The 22,471-nt window shown below is 44.5% G+C and overlaps 1 protein-coding gene across 1 annotated transcript in view; it reads right to left on the bottom strand.

Annotated features, from left to right (window-relative positions):
- LOC130277482 (receptor-interacting serine/threonine-protein kinase 2-like) overlaps window positions 1–22,471 on the bottom strand; it is a 76,677-nt gene that overhangs the window by 40,480 nt on the left and 13,726 nt on the right. The window contains exon 2 of the mRNA XM_056528156.1: window positions 18,709–18,767. Coding sequence (XP_056384131.1) covers window positions 18,709–18,767 — 59 coding nt within the window. The remainder of the gene's footprint in view (window positions 1–18,708; window positions 18,768–22,471) is intronic.

Genomic DNA, 22,471 nt, shown 5'->3' with positions numbered 1-22,471 from the left:
CCTCTATAGAAACCAGGGCATTTAGGCACTCTGACTGGGCAGAGGTGATTTTATCTAACTTCACTTTCTGGAGAAGAGTGTCAGAAGCAGGAATCGATTGGGCGGTTGTGGAATAGAAACTGGCGTAATATTTGCCCATGTACTCAACTATATTGCGTGGGTTAGAAAGTATGGTACCATGTGTCGTACGCAGAGATAACATTTTAGGAGATGGCCGTTGGCCCCTTGCCAGGTTTGCTAGCAGGCGACCCGATTTGTTTCCAAGTCTATGGAGGAGCGCCAGGAATTCCGTATAGTAGTATTTTTCCCGTGTCTCCAACCATGCATCAAAAGATTCTTTTGCTTGTATCCACTGTGTTTTGTTGTGTGTGGTAGGGTGAGATAAGAATATGGTATACGCCTTCCTAAGTGTATCACTGGCTCTGGTGTATTTTAAGGCTAGTTCCCTCTTTTTCCCGGCTACGTAGGAGAAGATATGTCCTCTAAGGACCGCTTTAGCCGCGTCCCAGAATAGTTTGGTTTCAGACCTATGCTCTGCATTGTTTGTGGCGTAGTCTGTCCACCAACTCATAAGTAGTTGTTTAAAGGATTCGTCCTTATACAATGCAGCAGGGACCCACCATATGAAGTTGCTACCCTGTGGATATTTGTCCAATAAATGTAAAGAGACAGGAGCATGGTCTGAAACCACCATATCCTCTATCTGGGAGTCTAGAGTTGAAGGTAGCATTGAGGAATGTACAAATATGTGATCAATACGGGACCAGGTATATCGTGCATGGGAGTAAAAGGAATATTGGCGTTCCGTTGGGTGTTGGATGCACCAAGGATCAACCAGAGATGTGCGTCTAAAAAGGGGGATAATACATTGTCTCTTTGGGATTCCTGTGATTGGGGAGCGCTGGAGGAGCGATCCTCGCAAGTGTTTAGTACTGCGTTGAAATTCCCCCCCGACTAGTTTAAGGGCAACTGGATCCTGCAAAATTTGTTTCTCCAAAGAGGAGAAGAATTCCCCATTAGACGTGTTAGGGCCATAGATATTATATAATCTAATATGCCCACTGGGTGTGTCCAATAGTAGTGAGTGTATGCGTCCCTCAGTATCATGCGCAGAGTTAGGTAGCTTACATGTAAGATGTTTACTAACCAAAGTGACAACTCCCGCCTGTCTGCCATTAGAGGGGGATCCCACAACCACTTCCACCCATAATTTTTTCAATCTGATGAAATCAGCCTCTGGTAAATGAGTTTCCTGTAACATGGCTATATCAGCCTTCAATTTGCGCAAATGTCTCAAAACTTTCATTCTTTTATGGGGCGAACGCAACCCCTTAACATTCCATGTAATTATGTGCATATACTACACTGTCTTCTAGATATGGTATCCGTGCTGTCATCGCTGATAGAGGACTCGAGAATGTGGTGGGCGGTGGCTGCTGACTGGAAATAAGATAGAAAACAAAGAGAAGTAGAGAGAGAGACAGATTGGACCAAACAATACAGATGATCCTATGGCTCAGGAAACAAAACACTCCCAACCAACCGCTACCTGTGCCACACATGACTTCCTTTTTTCAGGGAGAGTACCTACTCCCGTCTGCCCTAAACTGCAGCTATATATTATACAGGGGCTGTGCCCACTGTGGTGGTAGAGTTAGCGAACCAAACATCACAGCTATCAATCAAATAATATGAGGGGGAGGGGAGGGGAGAAAGGGGGGGGGGGTGAGGGGAAAAGGGAAGAGAAGGAGGGAAGCTTGGGGGGGAGTGTTGTAGATGGAGGGGAAGTAAGGAAGAGGAGGGAAGGAAGGGAGAGAGGGGAACAGGGTAAGGAAGGGGTAGATAGTTAGCCTGGTGCAGATCGGAAAAATTCCTAAACATGGGGGAGTTTCAATGGTGGCTCAGAAAGTGTCCAGGCAAGTCAGTTCAATATCTAGGCAACATCACCTAGTCAGTATCACCCAATAGCCTACAAATGTTAACAGGTAGCAACAACAACATAGCTAGGGGTACTTATATTGGACAGCAACTAAGTAGTCGCTATCAAAAACCACAGGTAGAGAGATTAGCTTTCAAAGGATATTCAACAAGGAGATAGTTCTGGAAGAGAACACAGGGATCTTCCCAGAAAGAAGGTCATGAAGCAGTGTCGGCAAAATTCCTCGTTCAGGTGGCAGAGTCAGACCCCTGCACTGGTGGGGGTGGAGGTGGAGTACAATCGGCGTCCACAGTGTCCACGACAGGACTGTGAGGGGGCCATTGAAACGGTACCATAGGATCAGTTGGCATATGGCGTATTTGTCTGCGTCGCTTCTTCTCCGGGCTGACAAATTATGCTGCTGCTATAGGGTTCCAATTGGGTGAAGAGCTGTGAAATGCTGGTGGAGCATTGAGGGGAAGTTGCAGAAAAGACACTGCGTCCCGGGGGGAGCGAAACATTTTTGTCACACTGTCCAACATAGTGACGTGAAGGATGGCTGGATATTGAAGGCAGAATTTTAAACCTTTTTTGAAGAGGTACGAACAGACTGGGCTGAATTATTTATGTTGTTTAGTCACAGCTGCTGAGTAGTCCGCAAAGAGGATGACTTTGTGGCCTCTGACGAGTAAAGGAGTAGAGCGTTGCCTAAATGCCCGCAGGATAGCCTCCTTGTTGTTGTAATCCAGGTAACGCATGATCACCTGCCTGGGGCGTACGTTGGTTTGTGCAGAAGTAGTGTCCACATCAGGTTGGGGGGGGGGGGGGTCCCACTCTGTGAGCCCGTTCAACACGCATTTGGTGTTGTAGTCCCAGAGCAGCGGGTAGATCGGACTCACAAAGTTGTTGTAAAGATTGCGGTCGGATAGTTTCAGGTAAGCAGATCATCCTTAGATTGTTCCTCCTGGACCTATTTTCAAGGTCTTCTAGACGGTCCTTCATATATGCATTTTCTTTAAACAAGGACTGAATAGCACCCACTGAGGAAGTGGTAGTAGTTTCTACAGCATTCATTCTGTCCTCCAGAGCCCCCACAGCCAGCGAGGTGTTGGCAAGGTCCTTTTGGATCTGCTGAAGCGAGGCTGACAGCATTTTGACCATAGTCTCCTGTAATGCAGGGAAGAGGCGTTCCGCCATTAACGCCGCTTGCTTCGGAAAGTCCACAGGTGACACTGAGGGTGCTTTAGGGGCATCTGCAGCCAGCGCCTGTTCAATAACAGCAGGAGCGGGATCATGCGTGTGCATAAAGAGTTCAGGGGTAGGTGGGAGAGAAATGTCCATTTCAACTGCCTGTACCTCTTTGCAGGTAAGGTGAGCTGGCTGAGATGATTTCGCGCTCCCCTCCTGTGTAACAGCCGGCGCCATCTTGGGTGCTTCCTTCTCCTGCACGGCCAGAGGCTGTTCCGCACGGCTCTGTGATTTCGCAAGGTAGCGATCCATCGCGATCGGGTCCCGGGGTCACTCCCCGATGAACCACCGCTGCTGGAATGGTTTTATATGCGGGTAAGAGGCTGCAATATGGTTCGGGTAGGAGCGCACAGACGGGAGCAGTTCGCCTCACGTCCTCACATCCCTGTGCCGGAACCGGAAGTTGGACTAACAGTATTTTATTTTGTAAAGACAAGCTTTTGGGATTCCTCCTCTTATCAAGTCAAAAGCATTTCTGAGCACACAAGAAGAAAACACACAGGTTACATCTCAGAAAATATGCAGGGTTAAAAACAACATACGGTATGTGAGATGTAACCTGTGTATCTCTTCTTGAGATGCTTTTGATAAATCCCGAAAGCTTGTCTTTGCAAAATACTGTATTACAAGATTCTGCAACATCCTATGATTTTGCATTTGCATCACTAAACTAATATGGCTACTACAAACATATATATATATATATATATATATATATATATATATATATATATATAATCATTAAATCAAAATTTATTTTTTATTTTTTATTGATAACATTTAAAACCAAAATAAGGGAGATAGCAGGGCAGGGCAAAGTCTGTCAATCACAGTCTACAGTAAGATATACTTAAATATAATATTAATATCTCTATTACAGCACAGGTGGGTAAACTAGCAGGTTGGAAGTGGCATTGACTGTGATTAACACAAAGCCTTCTAGAGGAACGTACATTGCACTGAAGATTTTGGAAGGTTAAAATTTAACTTTTATTCCATCAATTAAAAGATTGAGCACACAAAAATAAAGAATATAACAAACTAAACAGCCGCCATCAATGTTCTCAACCTATGACTGCGACAGGTCAGAATAATTTTGGGCACGTTGCAAAAGTTCAATACAGTACTAACATCCACTCATTACTGAAAGACACATGCCTGTTTTCAGACTGAGGTAGTTAATGCAGCAATACTGATAATATGCAGAAAATGCGAGTCATTCAACAGTCCTTTATATTGATAGCAGCAAGGAATGTGATCTCCACAATTGTCATTGCACAGTCCCAAACATACCGTATATAATCGAGTATAAGCCGAGTTTTTCAGCACGATTTTTCGTGCTGAAAACGCCCCCCTCGGCTTATACTCGAATGAACTCTCCGACTGTCAATCCCTTCATCAGTGGTATTCAACCTGCGGACCTCCAGATGTTTCAAAACTACAACTCCCAGCATGCATGCTGGGAGTTGTATTTTTGCAACATCTGGAGGTCCGCAGGTTGAAGACCACTGCGGCCTTCGTCGTCATCCAGACCCCCTTTAGTTTTCTACTCACCTACCCTCGGTGTAAAGTAAGGGTGAGCTGGTCCGGGCCATCTATGCTGCAGGGACCGTCCAGTGGGGAGGGTTAGTCGTTCCAGGCTGTCCATTTTCACCAGGAGGCCATCTTCTCCGCTCCGGGCCGGCCCCAGCCTAGTGACGTTGCCTTGACGACAACGCACAGGGACGTCCGTGCGCAGCAGACTTCCCTGCGCATGAATGTTCCTGTGCGTCGTCGTCAAGGCGACGTCACTAGTCCGGGGCCGACCTGGAGCGGAGAAGAGCAGCATAGATGGCCCGGACCAGCTGACCCTTCCTCCCCACCGAGGGGAGGTGAGTAGAAAACTAAAGGGCGGTCTGGATGATGATGAATATAATAAAGGAGGTCCCAGCACTCACCGATGCAAGCAAATGGTATTTATTGTATATCCAAGTCACAGGACGCGTTTCGGCACAGGACGTGTTTCGGCAAGATGCCTGATCGCGGGTGTCCCGCTGCTGGGGACCCCCGTGATCTTCCACGCCGCACCCCGTTAGAATCAGCCCCCGGAGCGTGCTCGCTCCTGGTCTGATTAGTAGCGATCACAGGGATGAAGCATAGTGACGTCACGGCTCCACCCCCGTGTGACGTCACGCTCCACCCCTCAATGCAAGCCTATGGGAGGGGGCCTGACATCTGTCACGCCCCCTCCATAGGCTTGCATTGAGGGGGCGGAGACGTGACGTCACTATGCTTCGTCCCTGTGACCGCTTGTAATCAGACCCGGAGCGAGCACGCTCCGGGGCTGATTCTAACGGGGTGCGGCGTGGAAGATCACGGGGGTCCCCAGCGGCGGGACCCCCACGATTATGCATCTTATCCCCTATGCTTTGGATAGGGGATGAGATGTCTTAGCGCTGGAGTACCCCTTTAAGGAGAGAAAAAACTACTTAGTTAAGTCCAGCACTAGCAGAGAAAAATTACAGAGTAGAACGTGAAACCAGTATGAGCTCTGTAAATATTATTATGAGTTAACAGATCCCATTAAGAATTTTGTGGTATAGTTATAAATGCAAATCTCGTCAATGCCTGTGAATTACAAGAAGCACATAGGCAAGGCAATGTTTTGGGGATGATAATCAAGATATAGAGCAATTCGCAATTTCACCACTAGGTGGCAGCAGATCCCAGGTAAAAAGTATACTCAGAGATGTTATATAGGAGAATATGGAGTATTGAACTTCTGTATCATCAAATGTTTAGTGGGATCCAACATCAAGAGTATAACTTCTTCTTTATCCAAGTTCTTTATCCAAGTTCAGATAGTATAAAATGGTAGGTATCTGTAGCATAAGTGTTGTCAAGAGTTCTTAACTAGCATCCACTGCCTCAATCAGAGCCTATGAGCTTCAACAATTATGTATTCTGCAGTACAGTTTAAGTGATCCTGTTCATAATGTGTCCGTCCCAAAGTCTTGGGGTCAGAAATTATGTTCCACAGACTTAAAGTTAGTATTCTGATGTTAATTAATGGCTCTCCAGGTCTGAAGGCGCTGCGTGAGGACTTCTGGGTCTCCCTCCTCTCTCTGTCACTGTGAAGCGAGGGCTTGTAAAGATGGCACACAGCGGGCGCTTTAGTGAGGCAGCGGTGCAAGGAGGCACCAGACTTCTCCCCACACAGCTCCTGATTCCCCAGAACTCAGCAGGACCTCGGGTTTAGAAGGTATGAGAGCCCACCCTTCCCCATCGCTCTTTTTTCTGCTCCTGTACCTTGTATCGAACAAGGCAGGCGTCTTTCAGCACAGGCCTTCCTCGCAGCTCGGGGCGATGGCGGCGGTTACCATTAGCAGTAGCTAGGGCTGTCTCACCCTCGGTCCGATGATTCGCCGGCCGCACGCCTTCTTAGTTGGGTTCTATCAATCACCGGGGTATTCCAGGGTGTTGAAAATAAATAATGGACAGTTTCCAGTCAGTTTAGGCAGAGTAAAAACCGCTATTATCACAGCTATAGAGCGAAGCTCAGCAATCTTGCGACTCACTCCATCAACTTCCGGCCACGCCCCCCAAAGCACATCATTCTGATTACCGAAAACAGAATGAGGCCTACAAAGAAAGGAACACAGGAAGATTTATCAAAACCTGTGCAAAGGAAATGTTGTCCAGGTGCCCATAGCAACCAATCAGATGGCTTCTTTCATTTTGCACAGGCCTTGTTAAAAATGAAAGAAGCGAGCTGATTGGTTGCTATGGGCAACTGGGCAACTTTTCCTCTGCAAAGGTTTATAAATCTCCCCCACAGTACCTACAGTGAAATATGGTGGAGGTTCATTGATGTTTTCGGGTTGTTTTGCTGCCTCTGGCACTGGGTGACTTGAATGAGTGCAAGGCATCATGAAATCTGAGGATTACCAATGGATTTTGGGTCGCACTGTACAGCCCATTGTCAGAAAGTTGGGTTTGCGTCGAGATCTTGGGTCTTCCAGCAGGACAATGACTTCAAACATACGTCAAAAAGCTCCCAGAAATGGATGGCAACAAAGCGCTGGAGAGTTCTGAAGTGGCCAGAAATGTGTCCAGATCTAAATCCCATTGAACACCTGTGAAGAGATCTTAAAATTGCTGTTGAGGAAAAGGTACCCTTCCAATAAGAGAGACCTGGAGCAGTTTGCAAAGGAAGAGTGGTCCAACATTCCAGCTGAGAGGTGTAAGAAGCTTATTGTTGGTTATAGGAAGCGACCCATTTCAGTTATTACTAAGTTAAGGGTGCCAATAATTTTGTCCAGACCATTTTTGGAGTTTGGTGTGACATTATGTACAATTTGCTTTTTTTCCTCCTTTTTTGGTTTAGTTCCAATACACACAAAGGGAATAAACATGTGTATAGCAAAACATGTGTTACTGCAATCCTTTTCTGTGAGAAATACTTCATATTCTAGAAAAATTTCAGGGGTGCCAACATTTACGGCCATGACTGTAGCCAACAGATGTTGGGGTGCAACTTATCCCCTATCCACAGGATAAGGGATAAGTGTCTGATCGCGGGGGGTCCGACCGCTGGGACCCCACTGCGATCTTCCAAACAAGGCCCCCGCTTTGTCGCTCTATGTGAGCAGCTAATGCACGAAGCGCCGACCTCATACAGTTCTATGGGAGAGGCAAGGAGGCACGAACGCTGCATCTCCCATAGAGATACATGGAGGAGGAGTGTCAGCCGTGACGTCACGCTGCGGCCGTCACGCCTCCTGCATGGCAGAGCCGTGGCCCTGTGCAGGAGTTCGCGAGGGTCCCAGCGGTCGGACCCCCCCCAATCAAACACTCATCCCCTATCCACAAGCTGTCTTTTGCTGCAGATGTCCTTTAATGTTAAATAAAACAAAGATACCAGAAGATTGTATAAATAAAACTCCAGCTTCTGCCCAATAATGTACATATATTGCTCTCAGTTGAGAATCAAATGAGATCAAAAGTGCCTGCAGAACGTTTCTAGCATGTGGACTTTTTAATGATGTAAAACAAGTATACAGTGGGGATCAAAAGATTGGGCAACCCTAGGTAAAAAATTGTATTAATGTGCATAAAGAAGCCAAGGAAAGATGGAAAAATCTCCAAAAGGCCTCAAATTACAGATTAGACATTATTATAATATGTCAACAAAAGTTAGATTTTATTTCCATCATTTACATTTTCAAAATAACAGAAAACAAAAAAATGGCATCTGCAAAAGTTTGGGCACCCTGCAGAATTTATAGCATGCACTGCCCCCTTTGCAAAGCTGAGACCTGCCAGTGTCATGGATTGTTCTCAATCATCATCTGAGAAGACCAGGTGATGTCAATCTCAAAGGTTTTAATTGCCCAGACTCATCTGACCTTGCCCCAACAATCAGCACCATGGGTTCTTCTAAGCAGTTGTCTAGAAATCTGAAACTGAAAATAGTTGACACTCACAAAGCTGGAGAAGGCTATAAGAAGATAGCAAAACTTTTTCAGATGTCAATATCCTCTGTTCGAATGTAATTAAGAAATGGCAGTAATCAGGAACAGTGGAAGTTAAAGCAAGATCTGGAAGACCAAGAAAAATATCAGACAGAACAGCTCACAGGATTGTGAGAAAAACAATTCAAAACCCACCCTTGACTGCACAATCCCTCCAGAAAGATCTGGCAGACACTGGAGTTGTGGTACACAATTCCACTATAAAGAGATACTAGTCCAAATATGGTCTTTATGGAAGAGTCATCAGAAGAAAACCTCTTCTATGTCCTCACCACAAAAATCAGCATTTGAACTTTGCAAATGAACATATAGACAAGCCTGATGCATTTTGGAAACATGTTCTGTGGACCGATAAGGTTAAAATTGAACTTTTTTGCCCGGAATGAGCAAAGGTACATTTGGAGAAGAAGGGGAACATAATTTAATGAAAAGAACCTCTGTCTAACTGTTAAGCATGGGGGTGGATCAATCATGCTTTGGGGTTGTATTGCAGCCAGTGGCACAGGGAACATCTCACGAGTAGAAGGAAAAATGGATTCAATAAAATTTCAGCAAACTTTGGATGCTAACTTGATGCCATCTGTGAAAAAGCTGAAGTTAAAGAGAGGATGGCTTCTACAAATGGATAATGATCCTAAACACACCTCGAAATCCATGGGGGATTACATCAAGAGGCATAAACTGAAGGTTTTGCCATGGCCTTCACAATCTCCTAACCTCAACATAATTGAAAATCTATGGATAGATCTTAAATGAGCAGTGCATGACAGACAGCCCCGAAATCTCAAAGAACTGGTAGACTTTTGTAAGGAAGAATGGGCAAAGATACCTCAAACAAGAATTGAAAGACTCTTGGCTGGCTACAAAAAGCGTTTACAAGCTGTGATACTTGCCAAAGAGGGCAGTACAAGATATTAACCCCTTCCCGACCTATGACATACCTGTACGTCATGGGTGGCAAGGTGTTCCCGACCCATGACATACAGGTACGTCATGGACATTACTGCCGCTACTCGCGGCATCCCGCAGCGCCCGGAAAGATGGTGGCTATCACTGATAGCCAGCCATCTTACCGTGCGACCACGGGGGGTTTCGTCCCCCACCCCCCCCCCAGCGATCGCTGCTATCAGCTGGTCAAATCTGACTAGCTGATAGCAGCGTTTTGCTATGAAAATACTTAGCAGCGCGGTGTGTGAATCCCGATCACGGGGATCGGGACACACACCGCTCTGCTAAGTGTCCCTGACCCGTCCCCCGGCGTCACTTACCCGTCGGAGCGGTGTCCCGAGCGGTCCCGGCGTCCTCCGTGCGTTCCCGGCGTCCTCCGTGCGGTCCCGGCTGCGCTGCGTCGCGGAGGTGAGTTTCCGGCAGCAGTGCGGCATCTTCATTGGCAGCAGTGAGATCGCCGTAAAGCGATCTCACTGCTGCCTCTGAGAGTTTCAAAACTGCAACTCCCAGCATGCCCAGACAGCCTTTGGCTTTCTGGGCATGCTGGGAGTTGTAGTTTTGCAACATCTGGAGGCCCACAGTTTGGAGACCACTGTATAATGGTCTCCAATCTGTGCTCTTCCAGATGTTGCAAAACTGCAAATCTCAGCATGCTCTGTCTGTCCAGGCATGCTGGGAGTTGTAGTTCTCTAACATCTGGAAGAGCACAGATTGGAGACCATTATACAGTGGTCTCCAAACTGTGGACCTCCAGATGTTGCAAAACTACAACTCCCAGCATGCCCAGACTGCCCAAGCATGCTGGAAGTTGTAGTTCGGCAACATCTGATCCTTCAGATATTGCCGAACTACAACTTCCAGCATGCCTTGGCAGTCTGGGCATGCTGGGAGTTGTAGTTTTGCAACAACTGGAGGCACACTAGTTGGGAAACATTGTCCGTTTCCTACCTCAGTGCCTCCAGCTGTTGCAATTGTTGCAAAACTACAACTCCCAGCATGCACGGACAGCCAAAGGGCATGCTCGGAGTTTGCAACAGCTGGATGTTTGCCCCCTCCCCCCAATGTGAATGTACAGGGTACACTCACATGGGCGGAGGTTTACAGTGAGTGCTGCAAGTTTGAGATGGCGCAAATTTTGCGCTGCAGCTCAAACTTCCAGCGGCAAACTTGCTGTGAACCTCTGCCCATGTGACTGTACCCTAAAAACACTACACTACACTGACACTAACCTAAAATAAAAAGTAAAAAACACTACATATACACATACCCCTACACAGCCCCCCTCCCCCCAAAAAATTAAAAACGTCTGGTACGCTACTGTTTCCAAAACGGAGCCTCCAGCTGTTGCAAAATAATAACTCCCAGTATTGCCGGACAGCCATTGACTGTCCAGGCATGCTGGGAGTTTTGCAACAGCTGGAGGCACCCTGTTTGGGAATCACTGGCGTAGAATACCCCTATGTCCACCCCTATGCAAATCCCTAATTCAGGCCTCAAATGCGCATGGCGCTCTCTCACTTTGGAGCCCTGTCGTATTTCAGGGCAACAGTTTTGGGACACATATCGGGTATCGCTGTACTCGGGAGAAATTGCCTTACAAATTTTGGGGGGCTTTTTCTTCTTTAACCCCTTATGAAAAGGTGAAGTTGGGGTCTACACCAGCATGTTAGTGTAAAAAAATAAATTTTTTACACTGACATGCTGGTGTTGCCCTATACTTTTCATTTTCACAAGAGGTAAAAGGGAAAAAAGACCCTCTAAATTTGTAACGCAATTTCTCCTGAGTATGGAGATACCCCATATGTGGACGCAAAGTGCTCTGGGGGCGCACAACAAGGCCCAGAAGGGAGAGTGCACCATGTACATTTGAGGCGATTTGCACAGGGGTGGCTGATTGTTACAGCAGTTCTGACAAACGCAAAACAATAAATATCCACATGTGACCCCATTTTGGAAACTACACCCCTCACGGAATGTAATAAGGGGTGCAGTGAGCATTTACACCCCACTGGTGTATGACAGATTTTTGGAACAGTGGTCTGTGAAAATGAAAAATCAAATTTTTGATTTGCACAGTCCACTGTTTCAAATATCTGTCAAACGCCAGTGGGGTGTAAATGCTCACTGCACCCCTTATTAAATTCCATGAGGGGTATAGTTTCCAAAATGGGGTCACATGTGGGGGGGTCCACTGTTCTGGCACCACAGGGGCTTCCTAAATGGGACATGCCCCCCCAAAAACCCTTTCAGAAAAACTCACTCTCCAAAATCCCATTGTCACTCCTTCCCTTCTGAGCCCTCTACTGCGCCCCCCGAACATTTTACATACGCATATGAGGTATTTCCTTACTCAAGAGAAATTGGGTTACAAATTTTAGGGTGATTTCTCTCCTTTTACCCCTTGTAAAAATTCAAAAATTGGGTCTACAAGAAAATGCGAGTGTAAAAAATGAAGATTTAGAATTTTCTCCTTCACTTTGCTGCTATTCCTGTGAAACACCTAAAGGGTTAAAACACTTACTGAATGTCATTTTGAATACTTTGGGGGGTGCAGTTTTTATAATGGGGTCATTTATGGGGTATTCCTAATATGAAGATCCTTAAAATCCACTTCCAACCTGAACTGGGCCCTGAAAAATTACGATTTTGAAAATCTTGAGAAAAATTGGAAAATTGCTGCGGAACTTTGAAGCCCTCTGGTGTCTTCCAAAAGTAAAAACTTGTAAATTTTTTAATGCAAACACAAAGTAGACATATTGTATATGTGAATCAATATGTAATTTATTTGGAATATCCATTTTCCTTTCAAGCAGAGACTTTCAAAGTTAGAAAAATGCAAAATTTTCTAAATTTTCATGAAATTTTTAGATTTTTTACCAAGAAAGGATGCAAATATCAGCGAAATTTTACCGATAACATAAAGTAGAATATGTCACGAAAAAACAACCTCGGAATCAGAATGATAAGTAAAAGCATTCCAAAGTTATTAATGTTTAAAGTGACAGTGGTCAGATTTTCAAAAAATGCCCAGGTCATGAAGGTGAAAATGGGCTGGGTCATGAAGGGGTTAAAGGGGTATTCAAGGCCAAAACTTTTTTTTTATATATCAACTGGCTCCGGAAAGTTAAACAGATTTGTAAATTATTTCTATTAAAAAATCTTAATCCTTCCAATAGTTATTAGCTTCTGAAGTTGAGTTGTTGTTTTCTGTCTAACTGCTCTCTGATGACTCACGTCCCGGGAGCTGTGCAGTTTTTATGGGGATATTCTCCCATCATGCAGAAGTTTTCTGTCTAACTGCTCAATGTTGATGTCATGTCCCTTGAGCTGTGCATGATGGGAGAATATCCCCATAGAAACTGCACAACTCCCGGGACATGACATCAACATTGAGCAGTTAGACAGAAAACTTCAGAAGCTAATAACTATTGGAAGGATTAAGATTTTTTAATAGAAGTAATTTACAAATCTGTTTAACTTTCCGGAGCCAGTTGTTATATATAAAAAAAAGTTTTGGCCTGGAATACCCCTTTAACTCTGCAGGGTGCCCAAACTTTTGTAGACGCCATTTTTTTGTTTTCTGTTATTTTGAAAGTGTAAATGATGGAAATAAAATCTAACTTTTGTTGACATATTATAAGAATGTCTAATCTGTAATTTGATGCCTTATGGAGATTTTTCCATCTTTCCTTGGCTTCTTTATGCACATTAATACTAATTTTTACTTGGGGTGCCCAAACTTTTGATCACCACTGTACCTATGCCTCCCCTTTATGTTTTGTGGCACCAGCCACAACTTGAGGAGTATAGAGACAAGTAACAAGAACAGGAAGTAAAAGGAGTGGTGATGCATACAATGTACATCACCACTCAGCAGGGGCTGGAAGATCCATAGCCTGTGCTCCAATCACAGCAGGGAGTAAGAGAAAAAAAGCACTGTATGTTTCTCACCTTGCTTTACTTACACTGCGGGCTGCCAACTAAAGTGAAGTGAGCACCCTCCTACTTAGACTGGTGGAAGTGGTTACCACTGTTATGTCACTTCATGTGTTTTCCAAAAGGTAAGTAGCCATTTATTTCTGTAGGAATGTTTATATGTGACTCTATGTATGCAAGTTATAGCTATCTAAATTGTGGGTTGTATGTGTGACTATGTGGGGATTGTGTGCATATGTGTGTCTGTGTAAGGGGCCATGGTTTAGTCTAGGCAGGTGTTGAATGCATGAATAAGTGCATCCAAGGAAGTCGTTATGGCAGGGCCGTAGCTAGGTTGTGGCGAGTACAGCTGCAAGGGGGCGCAGAGAACATTTGACCACCTAACAATGTAAAATGAGTGGTGATGGATACAATGTGGGCATCACCACTCAGTATTGGACTTTCTACTCCTGTACTGTAGCACTGTGGCGCAGGGCATATGCTTTAGGCCATGTGTGAGGGCACCATTTTATCACAGGCAGCCTGCAGGAGATGTCCTGAGCTCCTCCGAGTGACAGAGCCCTGAGCTGAGAATTCAGAGGGCATAGCTACAGTGCAGGATCAGTAGGAAGGTAAGTGGGATTAAAAAATAATTTCTGGAGGTATTATTTATTACCCTTTAGTTAATGTCTTATACCGTCTGCAGCGCCTGTGTAGAGCTGGGGTCACCACTATATGTTTGCTGTTTGGGGGGATATTAGTCTTTGCACAGTGGTTATTCAGTATCAGTATGGTGGTATTTATCCCTTGTAAAGTGGTGATATGGGCCTGTGTAGAGAGTTTTTTGTTTCCCAATAATATGATGATATTATTAAGTCACTGCAGTACTAATATGCCATCCTGGTATAAAGGTATTATTTTATGATTCTAAATCCCAACCTAAGATAAAATCCAGAGTTGTCCCCTGGTGAGCGGCGGTGCATACACTGTAAACATTGCCACTCACTTAAAGGTCAAATAGACTGCTGGGTGTTGCTGGGTAGCTTAACATAGTTATGTGGGCATAAATAATTACATTTTCACTTCAGCCCTTGCCCCCACCAAATGTTATCTGCAGTTAAAATTATTTACAATCAAATTTATATAGATGATACTAGCTGAGTACCCGGCATTGCCCGTTTTTTTCTTCCTAATTCTTGTTGGGGAGGAAAATCAACAAAGGAGGAAGCTTTTGACTTCATATCTCATCCTCATATATTGTTGTCATATTCCAACCCCATATCCCGTCCTCATATGTCAACCTCATATCCTGACCTCATATCCTGTCCTCAAATCCCTACCTCCTTTCCCGACCCCCTATCCCGACCCCTTATCCCGACCCCCTATCCTGACCCCATATCCCAACCCCCCTATTGCGACCCCCTATCACGACCTCCTATCTCGACATCCTATCCCAACCTCATATCCTGTCCTCATATCCCGTCCTCAGGTAGGACTGATTTGTGATGAAGATATTGTAATCTGAAAGTAGAAGGGGACGTGGCTTTGTGCGACTGGGCATGATTTGCAAGCCAGACCGATACACAAAAAGGGTAGAGAATAAAAGGGGTGGGGCTTATACAGTGGGCATGTCTTTGTGAGATGGGGTGTGGCTTGCAAGCCAGACTGACATATTCACCAGGAGTAAGGTAACGGAAGTCCCATATACTTGCATGGGACTTGAAACAAAACCCCATCTTTTATATATGGGTGTAGATAAGGGTTAATTTAACTATCATATATTTTTATTTGACGTATAAGTAATACCAGATATTATTGAAATATCTCCAGCCGTACAGAAGTTATGTGGGAACATACATTTCCCATAGATTTGCATGGAACTTTAAACAAAAAACCCTAACCTCACAAATGGGGGTAGTTAAAGGGGTAGTCCAGAGGTGAAAAACTTATCCCCTATCCTAAGGATAGGGGATAAGTTTGAGATCGCGGGGGGTCTGACCGCTGGGGCCCCCCTGCGATCTCTCTGTACGGGGGCCAGGCTCTCCGGCCAGATAGCGGGTGTCGACCTCCGCACGAAGCGGCGGCCGACACGCTCCCTCAATACATCTCTATGGCAGAGCCGGAGATTGCCGAAGGCAGCGCTTCGGCTCTGCCATAGAGATGTATTGAGGGGGCGTGTCGGCCACCGCTTCGTGCGGAGGTCGACACGCCCCCTTCCCGTGGGCTGTCAGGGCTCCATACAGGAGTTATGTGGGAACATACATTTCCCATAGATTTGCATGGAACTTTAAACAAAAAACCCTACCCTCACAAATGGGGGTAGTTAAAGGGGTAGTCCAGTGGTGAAAAACGTATCCCCTATTCTTAGGATAGGGGATAAGTTGTTCACCACTGGGTTCACCACTGGACTACTCCTTTAAGGGTTAAATTAACTATCCTATATTTTAAGTGGACATATAAGTAACATGTGACCAAGTATTATCCAAATATCTCCAGCCGTTTGGAAGTTATGCAGTAACATATATTTCCCATTGACTTGTATGGGACTTTAAACAAAAACTCTGACACTGGCAAATGGGGGTGAGTAAGGGTTAAATTACCTATCCTATGTTTGTTGTTGACATATAAGTAACATGTGTGCCAAGTTTCATGTTAAAATCTTTAGCCGTTTGGAAGTGATGCTGGAACATACACACATTGGGGTTTATTTACTAAGAGCGGAGTGTAAGTTTCTTTGTGGGTTTTGATTTCTGACTGGTATTTTCCCAAGGTATTTACTAACATTTGCCTACATTTTGTACTTCTCCCTACGTTTTGCTTTTTTTTTTACAACTCTTCTGATCTGTCAAGTTTTCCTCAGCTCAAATCCACCACATTTTCTGTGGAAACCCTAGTAAATATGTTGGGATTTTTCAAAACTGTCAGGACCACGCCCCTTTTGTTGGGACCATGCCCACTTTATCCCATGGCCATGCCCCCTTTCGGGTTTTTGTTGTAAAATGAAGGGGTTTTTTTTGTCGCAAATCGTGTCGCATGGGAGGTGTGACACAATTTGGGCTCAAAACCCAACAAAAAAGAGTCGGGATCACATTAGTAAATAAACCCCATTGTCCCAGAGTTATCAATCACAGAAACTGGAGTGATTCTCCCAAGTAACCAATCACAGCTCATGTTTTATATCTTAAGGAGCTCTGGTAAAAAAAAAGGCTTAGCCGTGATTGGTTGCTTGGGAAACTCACTCCAGTTTCTGTGATTGATAAATCTGGGACAATGGGGTTTATTTACTAATGTGACAGATTCATAAATCAGGGCCATTGAGTTTTATATATATATATATATATATAGATTATGTAGTACAGGTTTGTGAAGCTTCTGGGCACACATTGTGAAATCTCTACAGCTGCAAGTGTCTCAGTGTTTATTGAACATATGGTTTATGATTAACTCTACAGTCATTGTGAAAGTAACCCTTCAATATACCCAGGAGGTTCCTCAAATTCTGCTTTAGAGAACAACACTTAAGTTACTTTTATAATATTCTAACACATAAAAGATAAATAATTTATATGGGACCATGCATATAGTTGAATAATGATCCATGCTAATATGGAATCCATGAACTATGTGGAAGTGCTTGACGCTTATGAGAAAAAAGAATGTAGCATAGACCAACACGTGTCACCTTACAGAGGTATTTACTCATCACAGAGGGAGATTTGTTGTCACTTATTGTAACGTTCACACTGTTAGAACTCATTGTATGGTGACCAAGGTTTACAATAAGTTCCCTGTATTCCCACTTTGCCAAGTGTCTTATTACATTTATTTTTTTTATCAACCGTATATACTCAAGTATAAGCCGACCCGAATATAAGCCGAGACCCCTAATTTCAACCCAAAAACCCAGGAAAAAAAGTTATTGACTCGACTATAAGCCTAGGGTGGGAAATACATCATCACCGCCTGTCAATCCCTTCATCAGTGGTCTTCAACATCTGCGGACCTCCAGATGTTGCAAAACTACAACTCCCAGCATCCCCGGACAGCCGATGGCTGTCCGGAGTTGTACTTTTGAAACCTCTGGAGGTCAGCAGGTTGAAGACCACTGTGGCCTTCATCATCATCCAGACCCCCCTTTAGTTTTCTACTCACCTCCCCTCGGTGGGAAGGAAGGGTGAGCTGGTCCGGGCCATCTATGCTGCAGGGACCGTCCGGTGGGGAGGGTTAGTCGTTCCAGGCTGTCCATCTTCACCGGGATGCCCTCTTCTCCGCTCTGGGCCGGCCCCGGACTAGTGATGTTGCCTTGACGACGACGCACAGGGACATTCATGCGCAGGGACGTCACAGACCAGCTCACCCTTCCTTCCCACCGAGGGGAGGCGAGTAGAAAACTAAAGGGGGGGTCTGGATGATGACAAAGGCCGCAGTGGTCTACAACCAGATGTTTCAAAACTACAACTCCTAGCATGCCGATGGCTGTCCGGGCATGCTGGGAGCTGTAGTTTTGCAACATCTGGAGGTCCGCAGGTTGAAGACCACTGAGAAGGGATTGACAGGCGGAGAGTTCACTCGAGTATAAGCCGAGGGGGGCGTTTTCAGCACGAAAAATCGTGCTGAAAAACTAGGCTTATACTCGAGTATATATGGTAATAGGAGAATTTTCTAAGTTGGGAATCCCTCCTGTTTCACATGTCACACAGACATGTCAAAAGTTTTGATTGGTTGAGGGTCTTAGTACTAAGACCCTCACTGATCTCTAAATATAGCTGGACAATGTGCGCAGCTGTGTGATCCACCCCAGAACTCACCGCCTGATCTGACATATTGAAGGAGTCTATAGACTTCAAATCAAGCCAGTCTCCTGCAATGCATTATATCAAGCAGCTATCTTGTGCTCTACCGGACTATTTCTGGAGCTTGATCAAAACATGTTTGTATAACATGTCAAAAGTAATATTTTAACTAAAGGGGTCCTAAAAGATCAAGAATGTACTAAGGGATTGTTTCTAAAGAAATCACCCTACTCCTTGGAGACACCAATTTGGAATGTAAGGTTACATTGTAGCATATACTCTATTAGGAATCTACAAAGTCAGTTTTCTTACTAAAAACAGAGTGCTCCTTTTAGACAAGTTAACAATAGTCCATCAACTTGTTAGGACTTACCAAAAGACTTTCCAGTTCTGTATGCTAGGACCGACAGTCAGTGAGAAGTAAGATTTTTCCTGGGAGAGCAGACAGAAAGTCAGCAGTGTATACTCCCGAGCCAGAACATTCTCGCCAGCCCTGCCTGCAAGTCTTGAAATTCCCCTTTTTTTTTTGTTTGTAAAGAGGCAGTGTTGTAAATACAGAAATATAGTGACAGGAAGAAATATAATCCCTCCCCTCTCTAAGCATTTCTTCATAAGACTAGTCTGTGTAAAAGAAGAATATGTGGTTTACTTGATCCAAAGTTAATACACCTTACATTTAGTTTTCAAAAGGTTAGAAGCAAAGTGTTATATTTATAAAACCTGCCACAGAATTTGGGGAAAGAGTTTAGTATATGAAAAGTTTATCCAAGATGTGGCATGAATTTCAAATCTATTCCCTAATATTGTTTGTGGTCAAGGCTACAAACATGAACAAGCTAATAATAACAATAAAAGTAATAATGAAACTAGTGATGTCAATAGCGCTAACGATAATAGTACTAACAATAATAATACTAACAATAATAGTAATACCGACAATAGTAATAACGCTAACAATAATGCTAATAATTATAACACTAACAAACACCCACAAAATAACACTAAGACCAATACTATTAAATAATATGACCATACTAAGTAATAATAATAATAATATACTTACAGCAGTTAGAACTTTGCCCAAAACCGCAACCGTGGGCATGCCTATAGAGGGCCAAAAAACCTGGCATTAATCAAGAAAATCAATTATCATCTACCTCGACCGAACACCAGACCTTAGAAGAAATCTGCCTTAGTACAGCAGAATACCAGGAACCACATAGTGACGTACACCCCGCCTTGAGGTGCAGGGGCGTATCTATACCCATGTAACATCCGCTCAACTGGCTGTCAAGGCTGTATTCAAACCTGTATGATTGATATAAATTCACATGTTAGTTTATAGTGAGCCATAACCTCTTGCAAGGGCCCGTCTATAAATGGCCAAAAACCCAAACAGTAACCTTTGACTCCCTACCACTGCCTGCCAATGATGCTAATGCTCTGAAGACATGTCAGAAACAATAAATATGCAGTGTATCCCCTTGCAGATGTGGCAGGCATAACGGGTATACTACGGATAATGAACCATGATATTATTGGACTGAAGACGTGTGAGTGACAATATTAACGCAGTCAATCCCCCTGCAGACGTGGCAGGCATAACAGGTGAACAACCACCTGTGTGTCGAGATGTTATTGCTCTGAATGCATGTCAGTAACAACAATTTGTGCAGAGCTACCTCCTGCAGACCTGACAGGTATAACCACCTAAGTGTCGTAAGGTCATTGCTCTGAAAACGTGTCAGTAAAAATAATGTGTGAGGAAACCCCCTGCAGATGTGGCAGGCATGACTGGTATATATCCACCTAGTAATGAGATGTTATTTCTCTGATAACATGACCGTAACACAAACCTACGCAGTACTTCCACTATGAATGTATGCACCAAATGTATACTACAACATAAGCACAAATCGCCTATAACTGTATTTTTCGAAGAATGCTATGATCGTATGTACCGAAATAGAGCCAGAACATATACCCCTACTAAAATTTCGCCGAATACAAAGAAACACATTGCCATGACATCCGCACAGCCTAATTGCTGTCACCATGTACCCATAATATTGTCACCAAATGTACAGGCTTAATATGTGTTACGTTATGCGCTCCGGCCGCACAGCTGGCCACGAGCGCATGATCCCGTTATCTACTGCTGCCGTTGTGGCTGGGATCCGCATCGCGGGACGTGCCCGCATGCGAATCCCAGCCCGCCCCTTGCCTGGTGCTTCTCCTGCCCCCTCTCTGCTCGGCGCGTGCGTCCCCGTCCCTCAGTGTGTGCACCCGTGCCAGAGTTTTAAGATTTAAAGGGCCAGTGTGCCTATTAGTGAAGTAACACCTGTGGCTCATTGATAAATCCCTCCACCTCCCACACTTCCCTGCAGGATCTTTGTTGCCCTAGAGCCTGAGAGAAAGCATTCCTGTGATTGTCTTGCCGTGTATTATACCCTTTGTTCAATGACCTGACCTTGCTCCTTTGCCGCCTGCCTACTGACTTTTTGCTACGTTCCTGACTACGCTGCTGTGCAGCCTGCCCTGACCTTCTGCTATTCTGGCCACGAATTGCCTTATTCCTCCTGTGCCTCGAAATCCTCGGCTGCCTGTGTCGTCGAGCCATGCCAGGGTTAGTGACCTGGGTGCCGCCTGCCACAGCAAGTCCATACCGCTTTGCGGCGGGCTCTGGTGAAAACCAGCGCCACCTTAGACTCCGCTCCCTGGTACGGTCCGAGTCATCTGCCACACAGGTCCAGCGGATCCACATCCACCGGTCTTCTGAAACGTGATTGTTACAATATGTACAGCATAAAACAGCATCAACGCTATACACCTGCACCGTCTTAAAGCTATAACAACTCCCACATAACCTTAACCTAACCCACAATATCATTCCCCTAACTTATGCTATAGCATATTCAAAAGATAGCTGCTACCACTACATGCACAGAACAACATGCTAATACCGACTCCCCAACCAAATGCTAAAACAGCATGCCTCAAACAACCATATGCCCTGAACAATTGCTAAACCCTTTACAGCCTAACATGCCAGATGAAATGAAATGAGAACCTAACTGAGACCGACTGAAGACACGGGACCTGAAAGAAGAAGAGTAGAGTTGTGATTACTATGAAACGTATGAAGAATAGTAAAATTAAGTAAAGTCCTGAACATTCAGACATACAACGAGATGCTACCACCACAGCCTGAAACCATCAACCTAGCGATAATAGAAACAAACTGCTTACATAAAGCCTAAACGTGACAGAGCTGAAAACGTGGGAAACAGAGCACCACTATCATGAAAATGCAATGTACTTCAGTACACGAGAAACCAACGAAATACCAATGTGGCAGCCTAATGAAAGCGACAAACCAAAACATGAAAAAGAAGCATGACCGTAGGCTATGATGACAGCCTAATAAGCTGATAGCCTAATGCAAAGTTAACACCCTGTAATAACCACTGCATCGTGAAAGTGCCACAGCAAACAATATGCATAACGTACCTGCCATCGCGAACGTATGCGGGGAATTCATGCTATAACCAACTGCATGACCTATGCTATGATAAAAGTGTGCATTATATATATGCTATAGTAACCAGTATGCGGCTTACCTCAAACTCCAGAATGCCACCTAGAGACATCAGATACCATTAGACTACAACCACCTAAACGTCAAAAATGTATTGCTCTGCAGACGTGAAAGTGAACTGTAAATTCAAATCCCACCTGAATGCGAATCAGGTACCGTGGGGATATAAGCACCTATATGACGAGGTATTATTGCTCTGAAGACAAGTCCTTAACAATAAGCGTACAATATGCATCCGACCTGAAAACGTATCAGATACTGTGGGCATATAACCACCTAATTTTGAGGTATTATTGCCCTGAAAACATTTCAGTAACAACTGTGAAATCACATCCCCACTGAAGATGTGTCCGGTAACAGGAGGAATACAATTATGTCTGTGAATTATGACTTATCAAAGTTTTTATATATATATATTCATAGTGAGGAACCGTCCTCGGGGATAGCTCTGGGATCGTCCTGGTCACTTGCCACTGGACACGTTTCCTCGCAATAACTCGCAAGACAACAGTTCAGCATACAAGTCTGGCACCTTGCC

This window comes from Hyla sarda, chromosome 6, assembly GCF_029499605.1.
Source record: "Hyla sarda isolate aHylSar1 chromosome 6, aHylSar1.hap1, whole genome shotgun sequence".
NCBI classification, from domain to species: Eukaryota; Metazoa; Chordata; class Amphibia; order Anura; family Hylidae; genus Hyla; species Hyla sarda.
The sequence above is the reverse complement of the archived record's forward strand: the minus strand, read 5'-3'. Positions and strand labels throughout refer to the sequence as shown.